The sequence below is a fragment of the Cotesia typhae genome, unplaced genomic scaffold, assembly GCF_013202065.1.
Source record: "Cotesia typhae breed Kobodo isofemale line unplaced genomic scaffold, CoteBio_Ctyphae contig_22, whole genome shotgun sequence".
NCBI lineage: Eukaryota > Metazoa > Arthropoda > Insecta > Hymenoptera > Braconidae > Cotesia > Cotesia typhae.
Window position 1 is genome coordinate 1,038,841 of NW_027423728.1, and position 20,096 is coordinate 1,058,936.

The window sequence follows — 20,096 nt, forward strand, 5'->3', positions numbered from 1 at the left end:
CTGCCCATCACGAATAATACTACGATAATAAAATCACATAAAATACTCTCAGATGAAAAAGCGATTCAATAGATCAAGCGCCCTGGTCGCCCTCTCGGATCAAAAAATAGACCAAGAATCAGCAGCGCCCCCGAAGTCAGAGAAACAATCGCTTCTCGTCTTAGAAAAAGGGAAATGGGAAAAACGCGAATCCCGCCCAAAATAAATTACTTCGAAGATAGCAACCTTGATTTAACTACAGAAGATCCTAAGACAAAATCAACAGCAAACGAACAAGAGGGGGACGATGATGTTTTCTTGCCAGCCTCAACTCCCGGACCCTCCACGATTAACAAACCAGATACGGGACAAGAGGGGGACGATAAAGAGGAGAACGACGAAGAATTAGAAAAGAATAAAGAAAACATCATCCCACAAAGACAAAGACGAAAAACCCTCGACCTAATAATAATAAAAATGTTCGATGAAATCATTAAAAGGCGACCCCCACCGGAAAATCATTATAAAGAAAAAGCTCTAGAAAAAATGCTTCTAGAAAAAGCAATATTCAATTACACCCCCCAAGAACTAGCAAAAATGAAAAGAACTAGTTCCAAAACAGCGAAAAATATCCGCCAGTCGCTAAGTAAAATGCCCCCACTTTGGCGAAGCGAAGAAGATTCCGTAGATGACACGGCAACTGAAACTAATGTCGACGAGTTTCTTAGAGACAACAGCGATGACCTCGAAGCAGAATCAAGCAGCGACATCAGCCCAGAAGATACGGGAAGAAGCGAAAACCCCAGCGAAATGGAACACCCCGTTATCGTAGAGCCGGAACCTGCAACCTCAGCAGAAATTGCTAATACAAGAAACGTCGTCAACGTACACGATAAAAATGAAAAACAATTAAATAAAAACTCTCTAACACCACAAAACATAATTAAATCCCGATTCACTGGATATTTAAGAGACGGTCCAGAACCCCGAACCCCAATCTTCGGAAGAGTCCTCATCCCTGATGAACTAGCGGCCATGGGTATCCATTATGACCACACAAGCCGCCAAATCGTAGACGAACACGGCAAGGGAATACAGGAAATAATCGAACTTGAACCGTCCAACGCGAATAACACCCTTATCGAACCAGAACGGGTAGAACAAATAAATAATTTACCACAAAGGATTAAATCAACCAATCCACCAGATAATAATAACTCGGAAAAATCCCACGATTCGGATAAAACCCAAAATAAGTCAACAACATGCGGGAATACAACAGTGGGGGATGATGTAGGGAACTACCGATTTGGACCGCCCTTCGTCGCTCATGACCCTCCAACTTTCGAAGAAGCTGAAAATATTTTTGCCGAACGACGTAATTGACCAAAAATATCTTTACCCTCTAGTTCAGACGAAAGTATATCCGAAAAGGGTCCCGAAATAAAAATAAAATTCGCAACCAGCCGAGATGGGCTCACTTAACAATTACTAACAATTACTTTGTGCGAAGGGAATGTCGAAGTACCAGACGAATCCCTACGAACAAAAATAATAGAAGAAAATCATAACAGTCTAATAGGGGGCCACAAAGGTGTAGTAAAAACTTATTGGCGTATTCGCGAAAGATATTACTGGCCAGGAATGAAAGACAATATCTATAATTACATTCGAGCTTGCGAAATCTGTCAGAAAAATAAACTCACGCGAATAAAGACCAAACAACCTATGTCCATCACAGATACACCCTTTGAACCTTTCTAAAAAATTAGTATAGATACGGTAGGGCCCCTACCTATGACCCCTGACGGTAACTTACACATCCTAACGATCCAAGACAATTTTTCTAAAGCAGCCGCAGCAGTTCCTCTCCCCGATATCAGAGCAGTAACTGTCGCAGATGCCCTATTAAATCACTATATTGCCCTTTATGGGTGCCCTCGCGTATTTCTATCAGATAAGGGCACCTCATTCACAAGCAAATTAATCCAACAACTAGCCAAAGCGCTGAAAATTCAAAGAATAACAACCTCTTCCTACTATCCTCAATCGAATGGAGCCTTGGAGCGATCTCGCCAGCCTTTAGTCGACTACCTCAGGGCTTACGTAGATAAATTCAGTAACTGGGATCGATACATCCCAATGGCAATGCTAAATTATAATACCACCGTACACACGGCTACGAAATTCACACCCTACGAAATTTTGTATGGAAGAAAAGCCCGTAGTCCGACTCAATTTCCAGACTTCAGTAAAATCGAATCATATAACGATTATCTAGCAGACCTGATTAGCCGAATTTCCGAAATCCAACGAATATCTGCGGAAAATCTAACGAAAACTAAACACGAATCAAAAATTCGATTTAATAAACATATACACCCGGCCCAATTTAACGTAGGAGACTTCGTATTTACATTAAAAGAACCTAGAAAAAATAAATTAGATCGTTACTATACTGGCCCATACAAAATAGTCGAAATAAACGAAATGGGGAATTTAATAATAGAAAAAGAAAACGGAAAACGGAAATTAATCCACCCAAATAAGGCTAAAACAGCCAGCCGCGAAAATTTCGACTAAAAAGAACTTAGATTGTTTGTTTCAGTAAATATACATATAGACGCAGAAATCTAAAAAAAAAAAAAAAAAAAAAAAATTATGATAGCTACACCACTTCTCCTCCTGGGAATCGGATACCTGGCATGGGGAGCTGATGAGGTGAAAATAAAACCAATGGAAGCGAATCCGGGCATACTATACGACCCATTCAAAAGAGTCCACCTCATCAGAGAAGAATGGCAAATCATCAGCTCAATAAACATCAAAAACCTAGTAAATCCTTACCCCTACTTAAATCAAAATATATGGGAAGCTTATGGAATATGTTCTCAAAAATTCAATCATTCATCCTGTATGTCGTACCTCAGAACCAACACACACCGGGAAATATATGCCGAAATTGAGCAAGCAAAACACCGGCTAAGGCAATTCCTCGAAGATCCTCAACTCGAAGAACTACATCCACAGAATCGCACAAAAAGAGCACCATGGTTCGGCTTCGTAGGCTCAATTGCAGGAAAACTATTCGGAACCATGGACTACAGCGACAAAGAACATATCTCCAACGAACTAGACAAGTTATACCAAGACAACAGAACTTGTGGGTGTTATTTTGCGATAAGTGTACATCATTAAGAGCGAAATCAACGAAATCCTCAAACACGAAATATATATAACTTACCGAATCAAAGAACTGGCGAGAACTTCAGCATCTCTGCAACAATCAACGAATAAACAAATAACAGACATACAAAAGATCCAACTATTCTCAATGGTAGGCGATGAAAATATTCACCGAATGACTAACCACCTAAGAACTCTCAACAATGCAGAAAAAGCCATAGAGGAAGCAGAATGGGGAAAACTGACCTATTTAACAGTGTCAGCCAAACAACTAAACCAAGCCACAGCGGACATGATAAAAAAACATCCAACCTTAAATCCGCCACAACCTCTGGTTCACATGGACATTCTCCGGAAGTTATATTTTTAATAATTGCATCATCTTAAATGAATAATGTTTTCTGTGAAAAGGAAAAGATAAACTAATATATACAAATACGTTCTAGGTTGTAATTGCATGTTTTGTTTTTTTTCTGTGAGAAATCGAACTTTTCAAATTAAATAAATATCATTTAACTTGAAGTCTGCTGTGGCAGTGTTACTTAACTTATTTATTCTTCTTTTTTATTTTTTTTTAATTTCTAGAGCTTGTCTGTGATTGGTCAATTTAAATTTTGAATAACTCAAAAACTATTCAAATATGATAATTGCATGAGAGAAATATGTGAATGAGAGAATAATGAGAGGACCTGGTGTGCGTGAATCAAAATACAATCGGCAAAAAATATTTATAAAAAATAACACTATTTATTAACTAACATCACTTTCATTATACACAATGTCGTTTTAATGATCGACTCACTTATTAATTAGTGATTAATATTATAAGTTTGAGTACGCGTCCAGCACGTGTTTATTTAATTCTTGAGTTTTTACTTATTTTGTAATACAAACTGATGAGAACCGCAACATGATAACCGTTAATTATTGAAAGGAAAGTAATTAACTTAGAAAAGAATAATTATGAGAAATATCAGAATAATTACAATTAATTGAATTAACATAATTAAATCGGAGCAAATTTAACCAAAGCCGGGTAAAAGAATAAAGGCAAAAAAAATTCGAGAAGGATAGCATTAGACCTCCTTCCTCATCTCCCTTTACCAACTTAGTCGAAAAACAACAGTGGTCACGCCTGAGTAACATAATTACTAAAGGGCCACTGCAGATAAGTATGGGGACTTTGCATGTCAGTTAAGCGGGAGGTTTAAACAAAAACTATTGAGAATATCGAAAAGCGACTAATCAACTTTATTCATAGAATCGTCTCCTCTATCTACAGTTTCCAGCTGTGAAGGTCATTCTGAATCACCCTATATATATATATATATATATATATATATATATATATATATATATATATATATATATATATGCGGGATGTGTCCTGCTACGCTCCACATTTCTTAATGTGTTTGATCGAAAATTATCATAAATATTTTTTTGAGTTATTAAAGTCTAGCGTGACTATGAGTATAATCTATTTGTCAATTTTAGAACGGTAGCAATTGACAATTTCAAAATTGGAAATTTTTATCACTTCTTTTTCAGTAACTTTTGAACTCGTTAAGCTATTCAATTTCTGTCGACTGCATTTGGAAGCTTATAAAACGAGCTATGATTTTTATATCTCTGTAAGTTCATAAGATAAGAATTTATCACGAACTTACTGCAGTTTTGCCGTCGCATTCATTACGAAAATTTTACTTATTTTCAGAAACGAGAAATCTACTTCTATTCCGACTACCACATGAACTTTTCAATGGTACTCTTATTAAGTCAAGAATCTAAATTTCGACTATTTCTCTAGATCATTTTCTAGAATTTGGAATCCATTAGAGGAATTTCATTGATTTTTTGACTGTCAATGATTTGAACTCGAAATATTGTACTCACCATCCGACTCTTGCGACATTGTCTGTAAGAGCACTGCAGGACAATATCTATTACATTTTTATGAGCTTAATAGAATGATAATTATATTCTGTGGTATTAAAAAAAACATAAAATTGCAACATAGCATTGAGTAATTATGACATACCCTTTCTAATCCAGAATTATCAGCATTCCAGGCAATGACTGGGATTCCTAGGTAACCAGCTAACTGAAGAAAATATTGAGCACTCGCCGTACTGCGCCCATATTTTTCATAGTTCATAAGGTATAGTATCGCTGACACATTGACTTCCAGAAATTCCTTACAGAGAGAATTCAATATCGCTAAAAATTAACAATATATTGATTATAAATTATTTACCATAGTTTAAAATGTTTAGTGTGAATTCGAATAGTGAGAAAATGTAATAGTGTGAATTTCTGTTATCAAGTTGCATATTCAAATAGATTATCAGAATTTAATGAATATTTCATGATGTAATTTGCCTTGTAACAGGGTAAATTACCCTAAATCGATAAGTCGCCAGAGATCGATAATTAGTCGACTCGAACACTTACCCATTCCACCCCCCTCTTAATTACTACACGGAAGACCCCGAAGATCGGGGCGCGCCAGTGCTAAGTGTTCGGGAATCGGAGAGTGACAAAATTAGAAGAGGTTTGATAGTCAACCGCACCGGTCACTACTCAACGAAGCAGCAGGAAAAACTGAATTTAGAGTGAGGACAATTCCCCGGAGTGAAAAAAAAGAATCTAACAACCGGTACTGGAGGACTCACCACGGTAGACAGACATCGTGAACGGAGTAAAACAATTACCCAGGTACATTATTCATTCCGTGGGTGAAAGATAGACCGCGGTTTGTACTCGGTCTATCATTCCTCTTCTTTTCCTTTTTTTAATTCAATAAATAAATCGTAGAACATTTGCTAGTTTTTGGATTGAGTGATTTTTATGGGGGTTTATACCCGGGGATCGCTCGATCGACCTTGCGGGGAAATTTTTAATATCTAAAAGTTTTCAATCAATTAACTAACATCTAAGAAAATTCATTAAATTAATTTTTCAATAATTAACTGAGTAAAATTGATTAACTTTTGTCATTGAGAAAAATAGACAAATTTTTATTCGTGGAATTTTGGTCAAGCGTCAGTTTTTGTGTCGCATGAATTCCAATACCCAAGGTCAAGCAAGCCTCGACTGGCGAATGTTCTAGCAAATAAAATTTGACTATTTCGACTCGTGTCGAATTTTTATAATTGATAAAACAATCAGAAAATTGTTGATAATTTTTTATATTAAGAATTAATTACTAAGAATGTTTTATATTAAGAAAATTATTAAGTATTAATTGTTAAGAATATTATAGTAAAAATTTATTATTGAAAAACAATACCGATCGAAAAATTTATTAAGAAGGTTATATTAGGAATTTTCATCGAAATTATTATATTATAAAATTATTTTTTGACACGTGTGAATTAAGTAAATTTTGGGGATTAGGTCCGTGAAGGAATTAGATTAAAATTAATGACACTTGATAATTGTCGGCGTGGATATTAAGTCCAATTAATCAGTTAATCGAGTCAAAAAATCGTCACAGTAAAAATGTAATCAGAGTTAGTGAATTAAACTTTTGTTAATAATTTTGAAGTGATTGTAAAGGTTGATATTGTGACTAAGTTAATTCAAGGCATTAAGCCTCTGGTTCTATAGAGATTAGTTCGAGGTTATTTGAAGTTGATTGTTGAATTGGAATAATTGTTTTTACCAAATACTAATGATTGAATAATTTGGAAAAATATTGTAATTAAATTAAAATCCTTTTTTAATTTAAAATTATAAAAAAATTCAATTAAGCGAAGTGTGGGTTATGTATGTGATGAATTGTATGGGTTAAGCGTGATAGAGAGTGTTAATAGTGTTAAGTGCGGTAGTCCTGTGGACTTAATTTTAAGTTATAAGTGTGTAAAGTCAGTTCGTTTTGGTAGTCCGGTGGACTTGTAATTTTAAGCTTAGTTTAGGTCAGGTGTGGGAGACCGTTCGTTAGAAAAAGCCTATTAGTTTTACGCAGGTGTGGGAGACCGTTCGTTCAAAAAAGCCTATTAGTTTTACGCAGGTGTGGGAGACCGTTCGTTCAAAAAAGCCCGTCTAGTCATCGTATCGTCGTTGGAAGGTTCGTTTGTAAATATCGTTTATTTCGCAGTTATTCTCCGCTTCGTTAGTTAATAAGTTAGATTATAAGTGTGTGAGTGAGCGCTTAAATTTGTTAAGTTTGTTAAATTCTAATTGTTAATAAATCTTGATCAATTTTGTTGATTAAATTTTTATTATTCAACAGCACCTTCCTCCACTCTCTCTACTCTAAGATAAGTTTTCTCAGCTCTGGACCGGTTCCAGGAACCGTATTAAATAATCCTGGTAGCGCCCTGATAATTTTTATTGTTGTTAGTTTTGTTTAGTTATTTATAAAATTGATTAGGGGCTAACCTGAACAGGTAAAACTGTTACAGCCTTGAATCTACAATTTTTATAAACGTCCTAACGGTACCCGGGAAAAATTAAAACAGATTTGCGTTCATCTAAATTCACCATATTTTTTATCTCTGTAGATCTTGAAACGGAAGGGAACTAGATGTAACTGTTCTACTCGTTCTCTTTGGTCACTTCTTAATTTATTTAGGGCGCCACTGGATTTTTAGACACAGTATCCAGAAACTGGACCAGAACATGGAGTAAGTTCTACAGGGTCGTAAAAGATTGCTAGGAAGGAAACAATAATTATCAAAGAAATTCATTTTACAAGAAATTTTATTTAACCAACCCCATTTACAATGATAATCCCCTTATAATTAATGAACACTTGATCGTAGGTCCTATTCCTGTTTATGCGACGGTTTCCTATCATAGTTTCTATTCTCGACAGTACCCTCATCTGGAGTGACCATACCGTGGTTTCTAACTTATTCTCGTGTAATTATTTATTTATTACACGAGAATTTTATTTATTAACTGTAATTATTTTCCTCAATTTTCCACACGCACACACAATATAGCTATTATAATCCAACCACACTAATTAATATTCCCATAATTTTACAAATTAATTCTTTTTTAATTCTTTACTAAATTTGTTATTTAATTCCATTTTCAAATGAAAATCCGATTAACTAATTTTCCCCTTTATTTAATTCTCCATTGATTCTAATCCAAATTCCTAATTAACTTAATTTCCTATATAAAAATCTAATCTAATTTATAGCTGTGGTCTTAATAATGCAACAATAAATATTTAATGTTAAGAGGTCTCCGTATCTTGGATTAATATAGTAAAATCTGACGTCAGAGGTCTTAATAATCCGCCATCAAAATATTCGCTACGTTGTTATGATGCAGGACATCGGGAAACCTCGATAGCCTCGGTTATAGTCGACTAGTGCAACAGCATGGCTGCTGATACTATATAAGCACATGCGATCATGCTGTTGCCGCCTTTTTGTTTAGAGAACCTTTTACCAAAACCCTTTGTGTTTTGACTCCAATTTGCCTTTTGAGTAAGTTAGTCCTACTAAATATAGTAGTTTGAACAGCTCACACAGTAAATTGGGCCCGTTTTTACCCTGTTTTGTAATAAACAGTTTGACCATTATTTTGCTTATTGTGTAAAAAATAGTAGGATTTACTTGATCAGTTGGTCGCACCAGTTTTTGTGAGTAAAACTCCATCATCGATTTTTGCAGTAGTTTTGCTACTGATTTAATTCACGTTAGTGTAAATGTTGCCAAGTTAGGCAGTGTGGTGAACCAATATTCATTTTCATTAAATAAACAAATTATTTCAACTAAGAAGCCAGTTTATTATATTGCACCTTGTGCTACACCATTCTACTCCAGTCTGAGGTTGAGGGTGGATTCACCAGTTCAAATACTAGAGGCCGAGTACTCTAGCTAATCCACGGAGAAACATCTTCTACGCGAACCATAATTACATTTTCATAAGTATTGATGTTAGTTCATTAGTATATACGGCCAGTTCGAGGTAGTTATGATCAGATTAATGTATCAGCAAGAGTCTTAGTCTAGCCAGGCGGACACACATAATTAATTCATAACTTCAGTATTTCATTTCTGACTTGTTCTTCAATTTATTCTTAATTTTAACTTGACTTTTATTCGGACTTTTCTCAATATTTTACGAAATTTGGTTTTTAAACATTTTGTTAGGGGCAGTATTGTGACGCTGGATATATGCACCTCTCGCCAGCACTGGACATGCCGACAAAAGGTGCATAAGCGTCTCCGGATGTTGTCTACACCTCCTACAGGACGTGTCCGGTAGCTGCATCTGGAGCACCTTGCTACGGTACTCAAGAGTGTTAATAACACCATCTTGGCAGGCAAATATGAACCCTTCAGTCTCGGACATCAGGCCAGCTGACTTTAAGAAGGAAAACGTCAGCTGGGTGGACAAGCCATGATCACGCACGTGTTTAAAGAACACGCTGTGGATGGACTTGTCCATCAGTTCGCCAAGAAGTAGTTTTTCCTCAGCGTTCCTGTTGACGCTCTTAAATTCCTCCTTTCGGAGTTCCATAAGAGCGTTTATTTCTCCACGACCAAGGGTTCTTGCCTCATTATTATTATTATTATTATTATTATTATTATTATTATTGTTATTTAATAATTAATTATTATTATAAATAATAGCGTAAAAAATTGATAATGATTTTTTTATGAAAAAAAAATTTTGTATTTTAATTTTTATTGATAAAAAAAAAATTTATTTAAAAAAAAAATTAAACCTACATGTTTTTAAGAAATAAGCATTATTTCTTTATTTTAATAAAAATTTGTAACAGTTTTACCTACTCAGGTTGGCCCCTAATCAATTTTATAAATAAATAAACAAAACTAACAACAATATAATTATCAGGCCGCCACCAGGATTTTTAATCACGGTTCCTGGAACCGGTCCAGAGCTGAGAAATCTTAATCTTAGGGTAGAGAGAGTGGAGGAAGGTGCTGTTGAATAACAAACAATCAATTAACAATATATCGATATTTATTAACAATAAAAAAACACTTAACAATGTTTGACTTACAATTAGTTAACAAAATGCATTCACTCACACACTAACTACACTTACAATATCTTATTCTCGACGAGCCCCTCCCGGCGTCTACCCGTCGATTTCTAACACGTGCCCCTCCCGGCGTCTACACGTGACAGGCCCCTCCCGGCGTCCACCCGATTTCTAAACTTACAATCTCCCGCACAGAGACGAATCATATACCGGGCTCGTTGACTCGGCTCACAGGAGTAACAGCCCAGCGACGAAACATAGACCTAGATTCTCCTGCAGCTTATTCACACTTTACTCCAGAACAACAGCCCAGCGACGAAACATAGACCTAGATACTCTGCAACTCACACATAACCCACACTTGTCTCACACTCACACTACTAACTTGACTTTTATTAATTTTTACTTTATAAATTTTATTTTAATAAAAATTGACTGTAACTAATTTTAATTAAATATTCCAATCAAATTATTCAATCATTAGTAAATTAATAAAACGACAATTTTCAATTTACAATCAATTTCTAACTAACTATTACACTTCTCACTTTCCGATTGTTAATTTTAATTATATTCAAATATTAGATGGATTAAAATTCCTCAGTAACTTATAGTCATCGTCTTATTAATATAACAATAACTATTTAGAACAATAGGTCGTAATACCTTGGATTAACTTCTGATAATTAAATAAATCACAATATAACTTTTCCAATCTCGTTCAAAATTATTAACATAAGTTTATTTAATTAATTCTGACTAAACTTTTACTATGACAATTTTGACCCAATTAACTAATTTCTTGGACTTAATATCCACGCCGATAATGATAAAATTCGAATAAAAACTAATTTAATTAATTCACGGACTTAATCCCCAAAATTACGTAATTTCCACGCTACAATATAAATTAATTTCGATAATTTTCCACTATAAATTATTTTCAATAATTAACTCTTAATATAAAATTCTTAATAATTAATTCTTAATAAAAAATATTATCAATAATTCTCTGATCGTTTTATCAATTATAAAAAATTCAACACAAGTCGAAATATTCCAATTTTAATTGCTAGGATATTCGCTAGCTGTTTTGCTTGACCTCGGGTATTGGAATTTACTGCGACACGAAAACTGACGCTTGACCAAAATTCCACGGATAAAAATTTGTCGATTTCTCTAAATGACAAAAGTTAATTAATTTTTCTAAGTTAATTATTATAACAATAAATTTAACGATTTTCAAAGATGTTAATTAATTGATTGAAAATTTTTAGTTATTAAATTTTCCCGCCAGGTCGATTGAGTGATCTTCGGGTATAAACCCCCATGAAAATCACTAAATCCAAAACTAGCAAATGTTCCACAATTAATTTATTAATAAAATTTTATGTAAGAGGAGAAGAGGAATGATAGACCGTGTACAAACCGCGGTCTATCTTCCTTCCACGGAATGAAATAAAGTACTTGAGTATTTGGCTTAAACTCCTGTTCACCATATCTCTCTGACGTGGTGAATCCTCTGGGTACTCGTTGTTTAGTTTTTCTTTCACTCCGGGGATCCGTCTTCACTTCAACTTCAGTTTCCTGTTTTTCTGCTGAGTAGTGACCGGTGCGGTTCACTATCAATCCTCTTCTGATTTTGTCACACGCCGGCTCCCGAGTACTTACCCATTTTACCCCCCTCTTAATTACTACACGGAAGGCCCCGAAGATCGGGGCTCGCCAGTGCTGAGTCGACTAATTATCGACCTCTGGTTACATCGATTTAGGGTAATTAACCCTGTTACAAATTAAAACATTATTTTTCCCGCTGTATGTTTCGGCTGAAATCGGATTCTTAGAATTTCACACGAACAGAGAGCTACTGTTGTGTGAGTTATTCCTCTGTTTCGTGTGGCAGGAGGTTTATTCCCCTCGATTCGAGCGACTTTCTCGGATTCCTTCGGCTCCGCTCGGTTTTCCGACTCACAGACACGCATCGCTTGCTTGTGTCCCAGGCGCGCGCGACACCAAAGAGGGGGTAAAAAAATCGCACGATCTGGCTACACTGTCTCCTCCATCAGCCATATCTCCTCCTCCATGGTCAGTTCGGCTTCCATTGTTTTATTGCTAAATCAGACAAAATTACACATACATATAGTATTACAACATTTCGCGTACAGAATCGAGTTTGCCGCGGTCTTCTATTCGTAGCCCCATTTTCGTTTATATATTTTTAGATAGCAGACAGAGTTCAGAAAAAGAATCTTAACATATGGTGGCGGGTTACTGCCCAGAAACGTGATTTTTGTTGTTTTCATGGTAACGGGAATTTTAGGATATTTTCGGTTGTTGGAAAGTTAGTTTTCTTTTTTTTCCTCTTAGCTTTTTCTTCGTTTTATCGTATCATGGCGAGTAAAAAACCGGGAACACACACGTGGCTTTGGTTGCTAAGAAAGGACGCAGTCATTCGCGAATCGGAGAAATAACGGGTAGCCATCAAGCCAAAGGTGACGTTAGCGGAGTTGCGATTTTTATTAAAAACCAAGTTATATAAGACCCGAGCGGCAAATGCGGGCCGTGCCGGTCGATACGACCAACTTTTGATCGACCTCGATCAATCAGAAGCTGAATTAGACAACCTCGAAACCCTTGACGATGTGGTCGAGGAGGATGAATCCGACCACGATGACGATCAACTCTCAGACGAGGATCCGAATGATGATAATCAGGCGATGGAGACGTCAGGAGCGAACCAACACGAAAGGAAATTGCGAGACGAGAACGAAGCGGAAGAACGCGAGCGGATCGAGGTTGAGGAACGGGAGGAACGTGAACGACGAGTCCGAGAAGCTAGCGATCAGGCGGAAAGGGACTAAGAAGAGAGGATAGCTCGCAAAACCACCGAACGGGCCGAACAGAAGCTACGCGAACGTCTGCGACAGGAAATACGGGTGCGACTATTGCGGGAAAGAGAAGAACAGCGAGTATATTTCACCCTGGTGAAATCGTCCAGAACGCTAGCCAGCGTTCAGGCACTCTATCCATCACCTACCTGTAGGCAGGTAAATTAAAAAGTAAAATATTAAACAATATATTTTATAAATAAAAATAAAATTGAATTATATTTTATAAAGTACTTCGCGGAGGAATCAGTGACATGACCCACTTGGAGTCTATTGACATCCTAATGAGGTCAAAATCTGGATTTAAATAAATTACTTAGATTTTAATTAATTACACCCAAAATTTGGGAACGTAACAAGCGTAAACGGTGGAGGTTTGGACTAACAATTTAAAAAATACGCGACGAAGGTTTCAATTTTGTTGTTTTAATTATTTATGTGGGACGTTTTCGACGTACGAACTTACCACGCTTTCGTTTGAGACTGACGGATTTTTAATGTAGATAGATGTACTTACTACTTGCTGGATTATTTTTTATCGCTGGATCCGTAATTCTAGGGGCTGCTATTAGCGCCTCTTCTTTGATTGGGCCCTTCGGTTGGTTCTTGCAGCAGGTAGAGTAGGATGGATTTAGGCTGCTTATCTTAAGGACTTCTTATTTTACGAATGTAAACGTACAATGCTGATTTCTCTTCCATTTAAATTTATATATAATCATCAAAACTTCAACCTCCACAATTTCTATTTTTAACGTAATTTATATGAGCGAATTTTATTTATTTGAGCTAACGTCCTCCAGTCCCCCGTACGGTAAAGTGAGCAAATTTAGCTTTTGTAAGATCTTAACTTTACTTACTGACCGAACTCTCGCCTAAGTGCAGAGCAAATTAAAACTTTGAGATTTCGTTTCTCTATGATTGTATTTAATAAGTTATACATGACCTGCCAGTTGAACTGTGTCTGAACTCGTCTTAAGTGCAGCGCAAATTAAGATGAGGGACTTTTACAAGGTACGGGTCCGTCAATTAAACGCGGAAGTCAAATTAACTAACAAAGACCAGGCGTTGGCTTATGCTCGCCTTTTTAAAAACTCGCGGTGCTGAACTTGCAGAAGTCCCTGCTTGTTAACCAGCAGTCGTGTAGCTTATATTTTATTGTGGCTTTCGCGTATGGAGAAGTCTTTCATCTGCGCGGGTGATTTAAAGTTAGAGAAAAAATTTTGGGTGGACATGACATCATTAAGTTCGGGAGTCGTTAGTTAAAATCGTTGAGGAAATCTACAAGAATTTGAGTTTATTTTAATATTGAGTATAAAACTCGTGACTAATTTAGAATAAATTTAGAAGTCGGATTGAAATCAATGATTTTCATAAATCGAAAAGTTATTAGTTTCATCCCGTCTTTCGAAAATCGAGTTTTCATCGTATCTCGACGTTTCAAGGTCCTAGGAAGCTTCCCTGACTATTCCCGTGATGCGGTGTGTGTGTGTGTATGTGTGTGTGTGTGTGTGTACAACGGCAGAACAGTATGAGTGAAAAAGTAAGCTAGCTGGTCAAAAAATGGAAAAGAAAAAAAAACATTCATTACACTTTAGAAATTAAAATTTGAGACAGAAAAATTTTAAACTTTAATAAAAAGTTACCTTAAAAAAGAGTTTTTAAGGGATTATAAATTCTCCTTACGGTGTCAATCAAAATTTTCAAGTTCCAGGGGGTCGATGTAAAAATAGGTATCGATATTTCGTCTTGTATTCTTACAGACATCGAGATTAGTTTATATCGAAAAAAGTAAGAATTACTATAAGTTCGGGGCTTCATCTCAGTATCTAAGGGGTAGATTTTTGAAAATTGAAACTTCTAAATTCTTGAGGCTTTATTTTAAAACAGGTATCAATTTTTTTTCTCAACTTCTCACAGACACCGAGATTAAGATTTTCTTATCGAAAAAAATAAAGAGTTTCTTTGAGGTTTTGCAATTAAGTCCGTGTCCAAGGGTTGGATTTATAAAAATTAAAAATTTTTGCGTTCCCGAGGCTTTCCATTTAAGTAAGTAATGTTAGCTTTTAAATTTTGATTGACACCTTAAGTAGAATTATTAATCTCTTAAAAACTCTTTTTCAAGGTAACTCATTAAAATTTCAAATTGTTCTGTTTTAAATTTTAATTTGCGAAGTGGAATGAATGAGTGTTTTTTTTTTCTTTTTCATTTTTTGACCAGCTCAATCTTATTCTTATAGGCTTTATGGGCTGTCGACTTTGCGCGAGCTACTCATATGCTTGATACTGGCTTTCACGCTAGCTTACCCTTTGTTCTTGCTGTTCTGCCTTCGTAGTGCGCACCTAATTGGTCACTTTAGATAATTCATACGAAATTATCTTTGCCTCGGATCGAAAAATCGTAAAGGACTTTTCGATTCAGAATTTTTTTTTTCATCTCTTTCTGCAAAATTGTAATTTGCTTATATGACAGTACCTAATTTACCCAAATCCGATTGGCTACCTACATATCAGATACCTACATATATTATCTTTTCGTCCTAGGCGGACGTATGGGGGTTCTTACGCGCTGACGACACTCAATTTGTAAATAATACGCAGACGCGCCAGTACCTACTGGGCTGTATAGAAGTTTATACAGTCGAGGACAATGTCACGCAAGCGTCACCGATCTCTATACAGGTGAGTAGCTTACGTTTCAACGGTGCTTTCAAATTAGAAAGTGCACCTTTGACTAATTTTAAGCTTTTCATGTATTATTATTTAGAGAATTAGAGGGTTATTGCGCTGTAAGCTATTTATTTATAAATTGAGTATCCCTTACACGTAAAAACGTCCGCCATAGGACGAAAAATTTTTTAAGCATCATAGGCTAGCCACGCGCAAATACGGTCTCGGCAATAATTATTTGCAGCAGGGATATAAAGCCTCGGCCCTATCGGGCCTCAGCCTTATACTATCCCTGCTGAAAATATTTATCACCTTAACCGTATTGGTGCGTAGCTCGCCCAAGGTACATAAATAACTAATTAATACTCCTATACGAAGTTTTATAGTTTATCGAATCCTTCATGAAACGTGCGTCATGAATTCTTAGAGTTTTAGACTTATTTAGCATAATAACTGTTCGAGTATCTAATACAAGTCTTTGTGTCGTACACTATCCACATTCACACTTCTTTTTAGTACTGTACAACCTATGTAGTTAGTTATTACTTGAATATATGTTTTGTATTTTATAACGGGTTTTTCGACCTCATGCGTTAGCGAGGCCGAAGTCCGAGATAAATAAATTTGGCCTACCTGCTGGATTATTGTTGGGCGCCAGGAGCTAGGCTCCACTCACGTCGTGTTCGGCTTACTCGGACCGAAACTCTTCGTCGGGGTGGCGGGTAAAAGGTGCAACCTAAATTAAAGAGGAACTAGGAACGATCGTCCGGGTACTAATAATTCGCCGAAATCTTAGTATTAATTCTAATTTATTGACAAAATGAAATAAATGGTCGCCGGAATAACAAAATCACAATAATCAATGTATCAAATTTCGCACCCCGCAATTAATTCAATAATTAATAATTAACTTCGTCGAAGAACAAGCCGCAAGAATTTATTTAACAAAATTGAATGTCCAAAGAATCTCAATATCAAAATCACAATTCATCCATTAACAATAAAATTCCCAAAAATAAACTAAAATCGAATGTCGCGATTAATTTAATAGATCGTAATTAAATTTTGGCAAGAACTAAAACCAACGTCACATTTAAGTTCAATAATCATTAAATAAGTCCAAAAATAAAATAACCGTCGCAAAATTTAACTCACAGTAATTATTTGAGTCACACAATCAATTGTCGCACAATGGTTTACTTACTAGTAATGATTTAAATTGACTATAAATCTCATCGCAAATACTTTAATTGTTAATTATTAATTAAGTCCACAAATTAATCGTTGCTAAATTGTGTAATTAGTAACTTGTAATTAACCAACAGTTTATTTTATCGCAAGAACAAAAGAAATCTAATTGACAATAATTAATTAGATTAGGCAGATCAATCGTCGCACAATTATTAGTTAATAATCAGGATTAAATTAAATAAAAAAAATTCTTCAATACTAATAATTCATTAAATCCAACATATTATTCGTCACAAAATTGTTTAATTACGAATACTTACTTAAATTAGATCGATAAATCGTCGCAAAAAAAATTTTTAATCAATATCAATTAATTAAATTAAATAAATAACGTGTCCTTGATACCTCGGACACCGTCGCAATAAAAGTAGTTATCCAAAATTACGCATGGAAATATTTCAAACAAACTTAGCGTCAAATTTCTCTAATTAAATAAATTGATTTTGTCAACACAAAATTCTCAACCGGCGCATTACCCGCACGACCGAAGCTCAAATAATCGGGATTATGACAGCAATACACAAGAATGTGAATAATCACTACAACAATTAGTATTGGTATCAGAAATACCTCGTGGGATAATCTCCAGAATAAATGCACAAAATAAAATTGAAATAAAAAAAATTAACAACAAAAAAAAATTTAGTCACTCGTACTCTTCGTCCGAGTCGGTGAATCCCACGAGATTTTTCAATGACGAGACCACTTACCCTGGTAGAAGGCGTCGTTCCCTCAAAACAAAATTACTGCAATGGAAAATACAGCAATTAAATATCGTCCTGGCTGGGTCGCATGGCGCCGTCGTCCTCGGCTTCCACGTCGAATTGACCTCCGCGTCTCAACACGGTGTGATGTACAAAAGAAATTTCCAACAATGGAAATTGCGTCGGTCACAATAGTTGACACAGCAACTCTCAGGTCGTAAGCTATTACCCAAAAGTATCGACAATCCGTCGCAAGAATATTTATAATTATTCACGTCGTCGTAATAATTACTTTGAATCAATAATTAACAAAAAAAAACCAGTGTACAGCAACTGACAAGAAAAATCGCAGTGTGAAAGAAACCTCAAAAATATCAGCGTCCGTTTGTTGTCGCGGGAACACGTGGAAGGAAGAAAAATGGCTTGGTTGTTGCCCGCCTGGCTGCACTCCCCTCTCTCTGGGCCCTTGATTCTCTTGACGCTCCAGAGATGGCTCTGCCTGTCCAATTTTCCAATATCGACTTATTTTGATATATTGACTGGAGCATTGGCTCGCTCAACAGCCAGCTCGACAACTCCGCGCCTGCGCCACTCGTTCAGCCCCGTAGACTGACCCGTCCGTCGTTTGATCCTCGGGTCAGCTTTCCGTCGTCGGTGATTTTCTCGGGGTTATCCCACGTCGATGATGCTCATCGATGATCCTCTTCTCGGGTAAAATGGCTGACGTCTATAGTACCGAACAATACTTCTTATCTTAAAACTAACTTATCATCTAACTTAAATGGTTAACCGCAATTTAAATTTATTTCGCGCGCAATTGAGCTTCGATCGTTTTTAACCGCGCGAGGGCGACTCGGTCGCGGCGAATCCAACCAATGACCTTCCTCACAACTGGAAATTTTATTATTTAAAATAAATTAAAGTAAAATAAGAAACAACTGATTAACAGGTGACGCTAAAAGCGGCCTGTTACAATTTTCTATAATAAGTCATTCGTTCAGGATACACTGAGTTATGCAGAATGAAGTCGTACTTTTAGTAATCATCCTTATGATATTAGTTAATAAGCTACAACAACTATTTTTTTTGGGAGTAGAAACTCCGCGAGGAACCTCGCCCCCCCTCCTCATACGGAAATCGCTCCTGAATCTTATTGGAGCTTTCAACTTAGATTCAATTAGAGCTTTGCTTCTGGACATTACTTTCACGTTAATTATTAGTATTTTTAAAAGTTAGTTTTTAGTGTGATGAACTATCAATAAGATTTATTTGCCATTATGAGTTGTCATAGCATTGAATTTCTGAGGTCACTTAGCAGTAAACTATTTGTTTCTTTTAGATAAAAATAAATCAGTACCTAAAATATTAATACTCACCAGTTGGACTGGGTGTAAGCTCTTTCATAGTTATGAGTACGTGAATATCATATCGCTGAAACATTTCTAATCGAGGGCCTCTAGTGCTTCGCTGCAATGTACTAATCGCAGATGTGACAGCTTTTGTGTATTCACGGACTCCAAATGATTTATAAGGTACTACCATTCCGACCTGTAAGGATCACAATAAAAGCAAACTTTCATTTTTCTTGAGAGGTTTAACAAAAAGTTCAATGTTTTACCCTCCTCTGAGATTTTCAATTTTTTATATACTTAAAACGTTTGAAAATAATCTTATAACTATATATCTTTTTCTTACGTTCAAGAATCTAGTAGTTTAATTTTAAATACATAAAATCACTATTTTTAAGAGTGAACTGATTATGTAGATGTTCTAGACTCAGAAATACACTAGTCACAAAAATTAAGGGATATAAAAAAAATTCCAAATTTTTTGGTGATTTTCAGCGAGCTGTAACTCCGAGGAAAATGATCGCACAAGAAAAAAAAAAAAGCAAATTGTAGCTCCAAGTGTCTAGTTTTTAGATATGATCATGAAAATTTTTTGTCATCGTCAGGTCTGGAGAAATCCTAAGAAAACTACTGAAAAAAATTTTTCGAAATTTTTTTCGTCTTCAAAAAGGTCTACGCTTCAAAAAAATTTTTTCGATTGTTTCGTTTAAAAGCTCTTTTAGTAAATTTAATACCCTTTAATTTGACGTAATCAAAAAGCCTGTACGATAATTTGCCGCGGAGTTATCGTCAATCAAAGCAAAAAGTTTTTTTGACTTTGGAAATCAATACCTCTGGAAATAATGACCGTATAGGAAATCGAAGGAGGGTTTTGAAAACTACACAATATTCTCTATAAGAAAACGTAAACCGCTTTTGAAGAAAAATTTTTTTGAATTGAAAACTCGGACTGAAAAAAGACAAAAATTCGCATAATTAAGGATATTTGGATAACTTGGTATAACTTTGGATAAAATAGATGAACGAAGGATATCGTTGGTAATTTTTAACTTCAAAGTGTCCCCTAAAATCCCTAAGAAATTCAAAGCGCTGC

General features: G+C 35.7%; 1 protein-coding gene across 2 annotated transcripts in view; it reads right to left on the reverse strand.

Annotated features, from left to right (window-relative positions):
- Positions 1 to 20,096, reverse strand: part of Nmdar2 (glutamate ionotropic receptor NMDA type subunit 2) — a 786,854-nt gene that overhangs the window by 723,406 nt on the left and 43,352 nt on the right. For both annotated transcript variants that reach the window (XM_074237486.1, XM_074237485.1), the window contains exons 2-3: positions 19,031 to 19,202; positions 5,207 to 5,385 (exon numbers count right to left, since the gene is read on the reverse strand). In XM_074237486.1, coding sequence (XP_074093587.1) covers positions 5,207 to 5,385; positions 19,031 to 19,202 — 351 coding nt within the window. The remainder of the gene's footprint in view (positions 1 to 5,206; positions 5,386 to 19,030; positions 19,203 to 20,096) is intronic.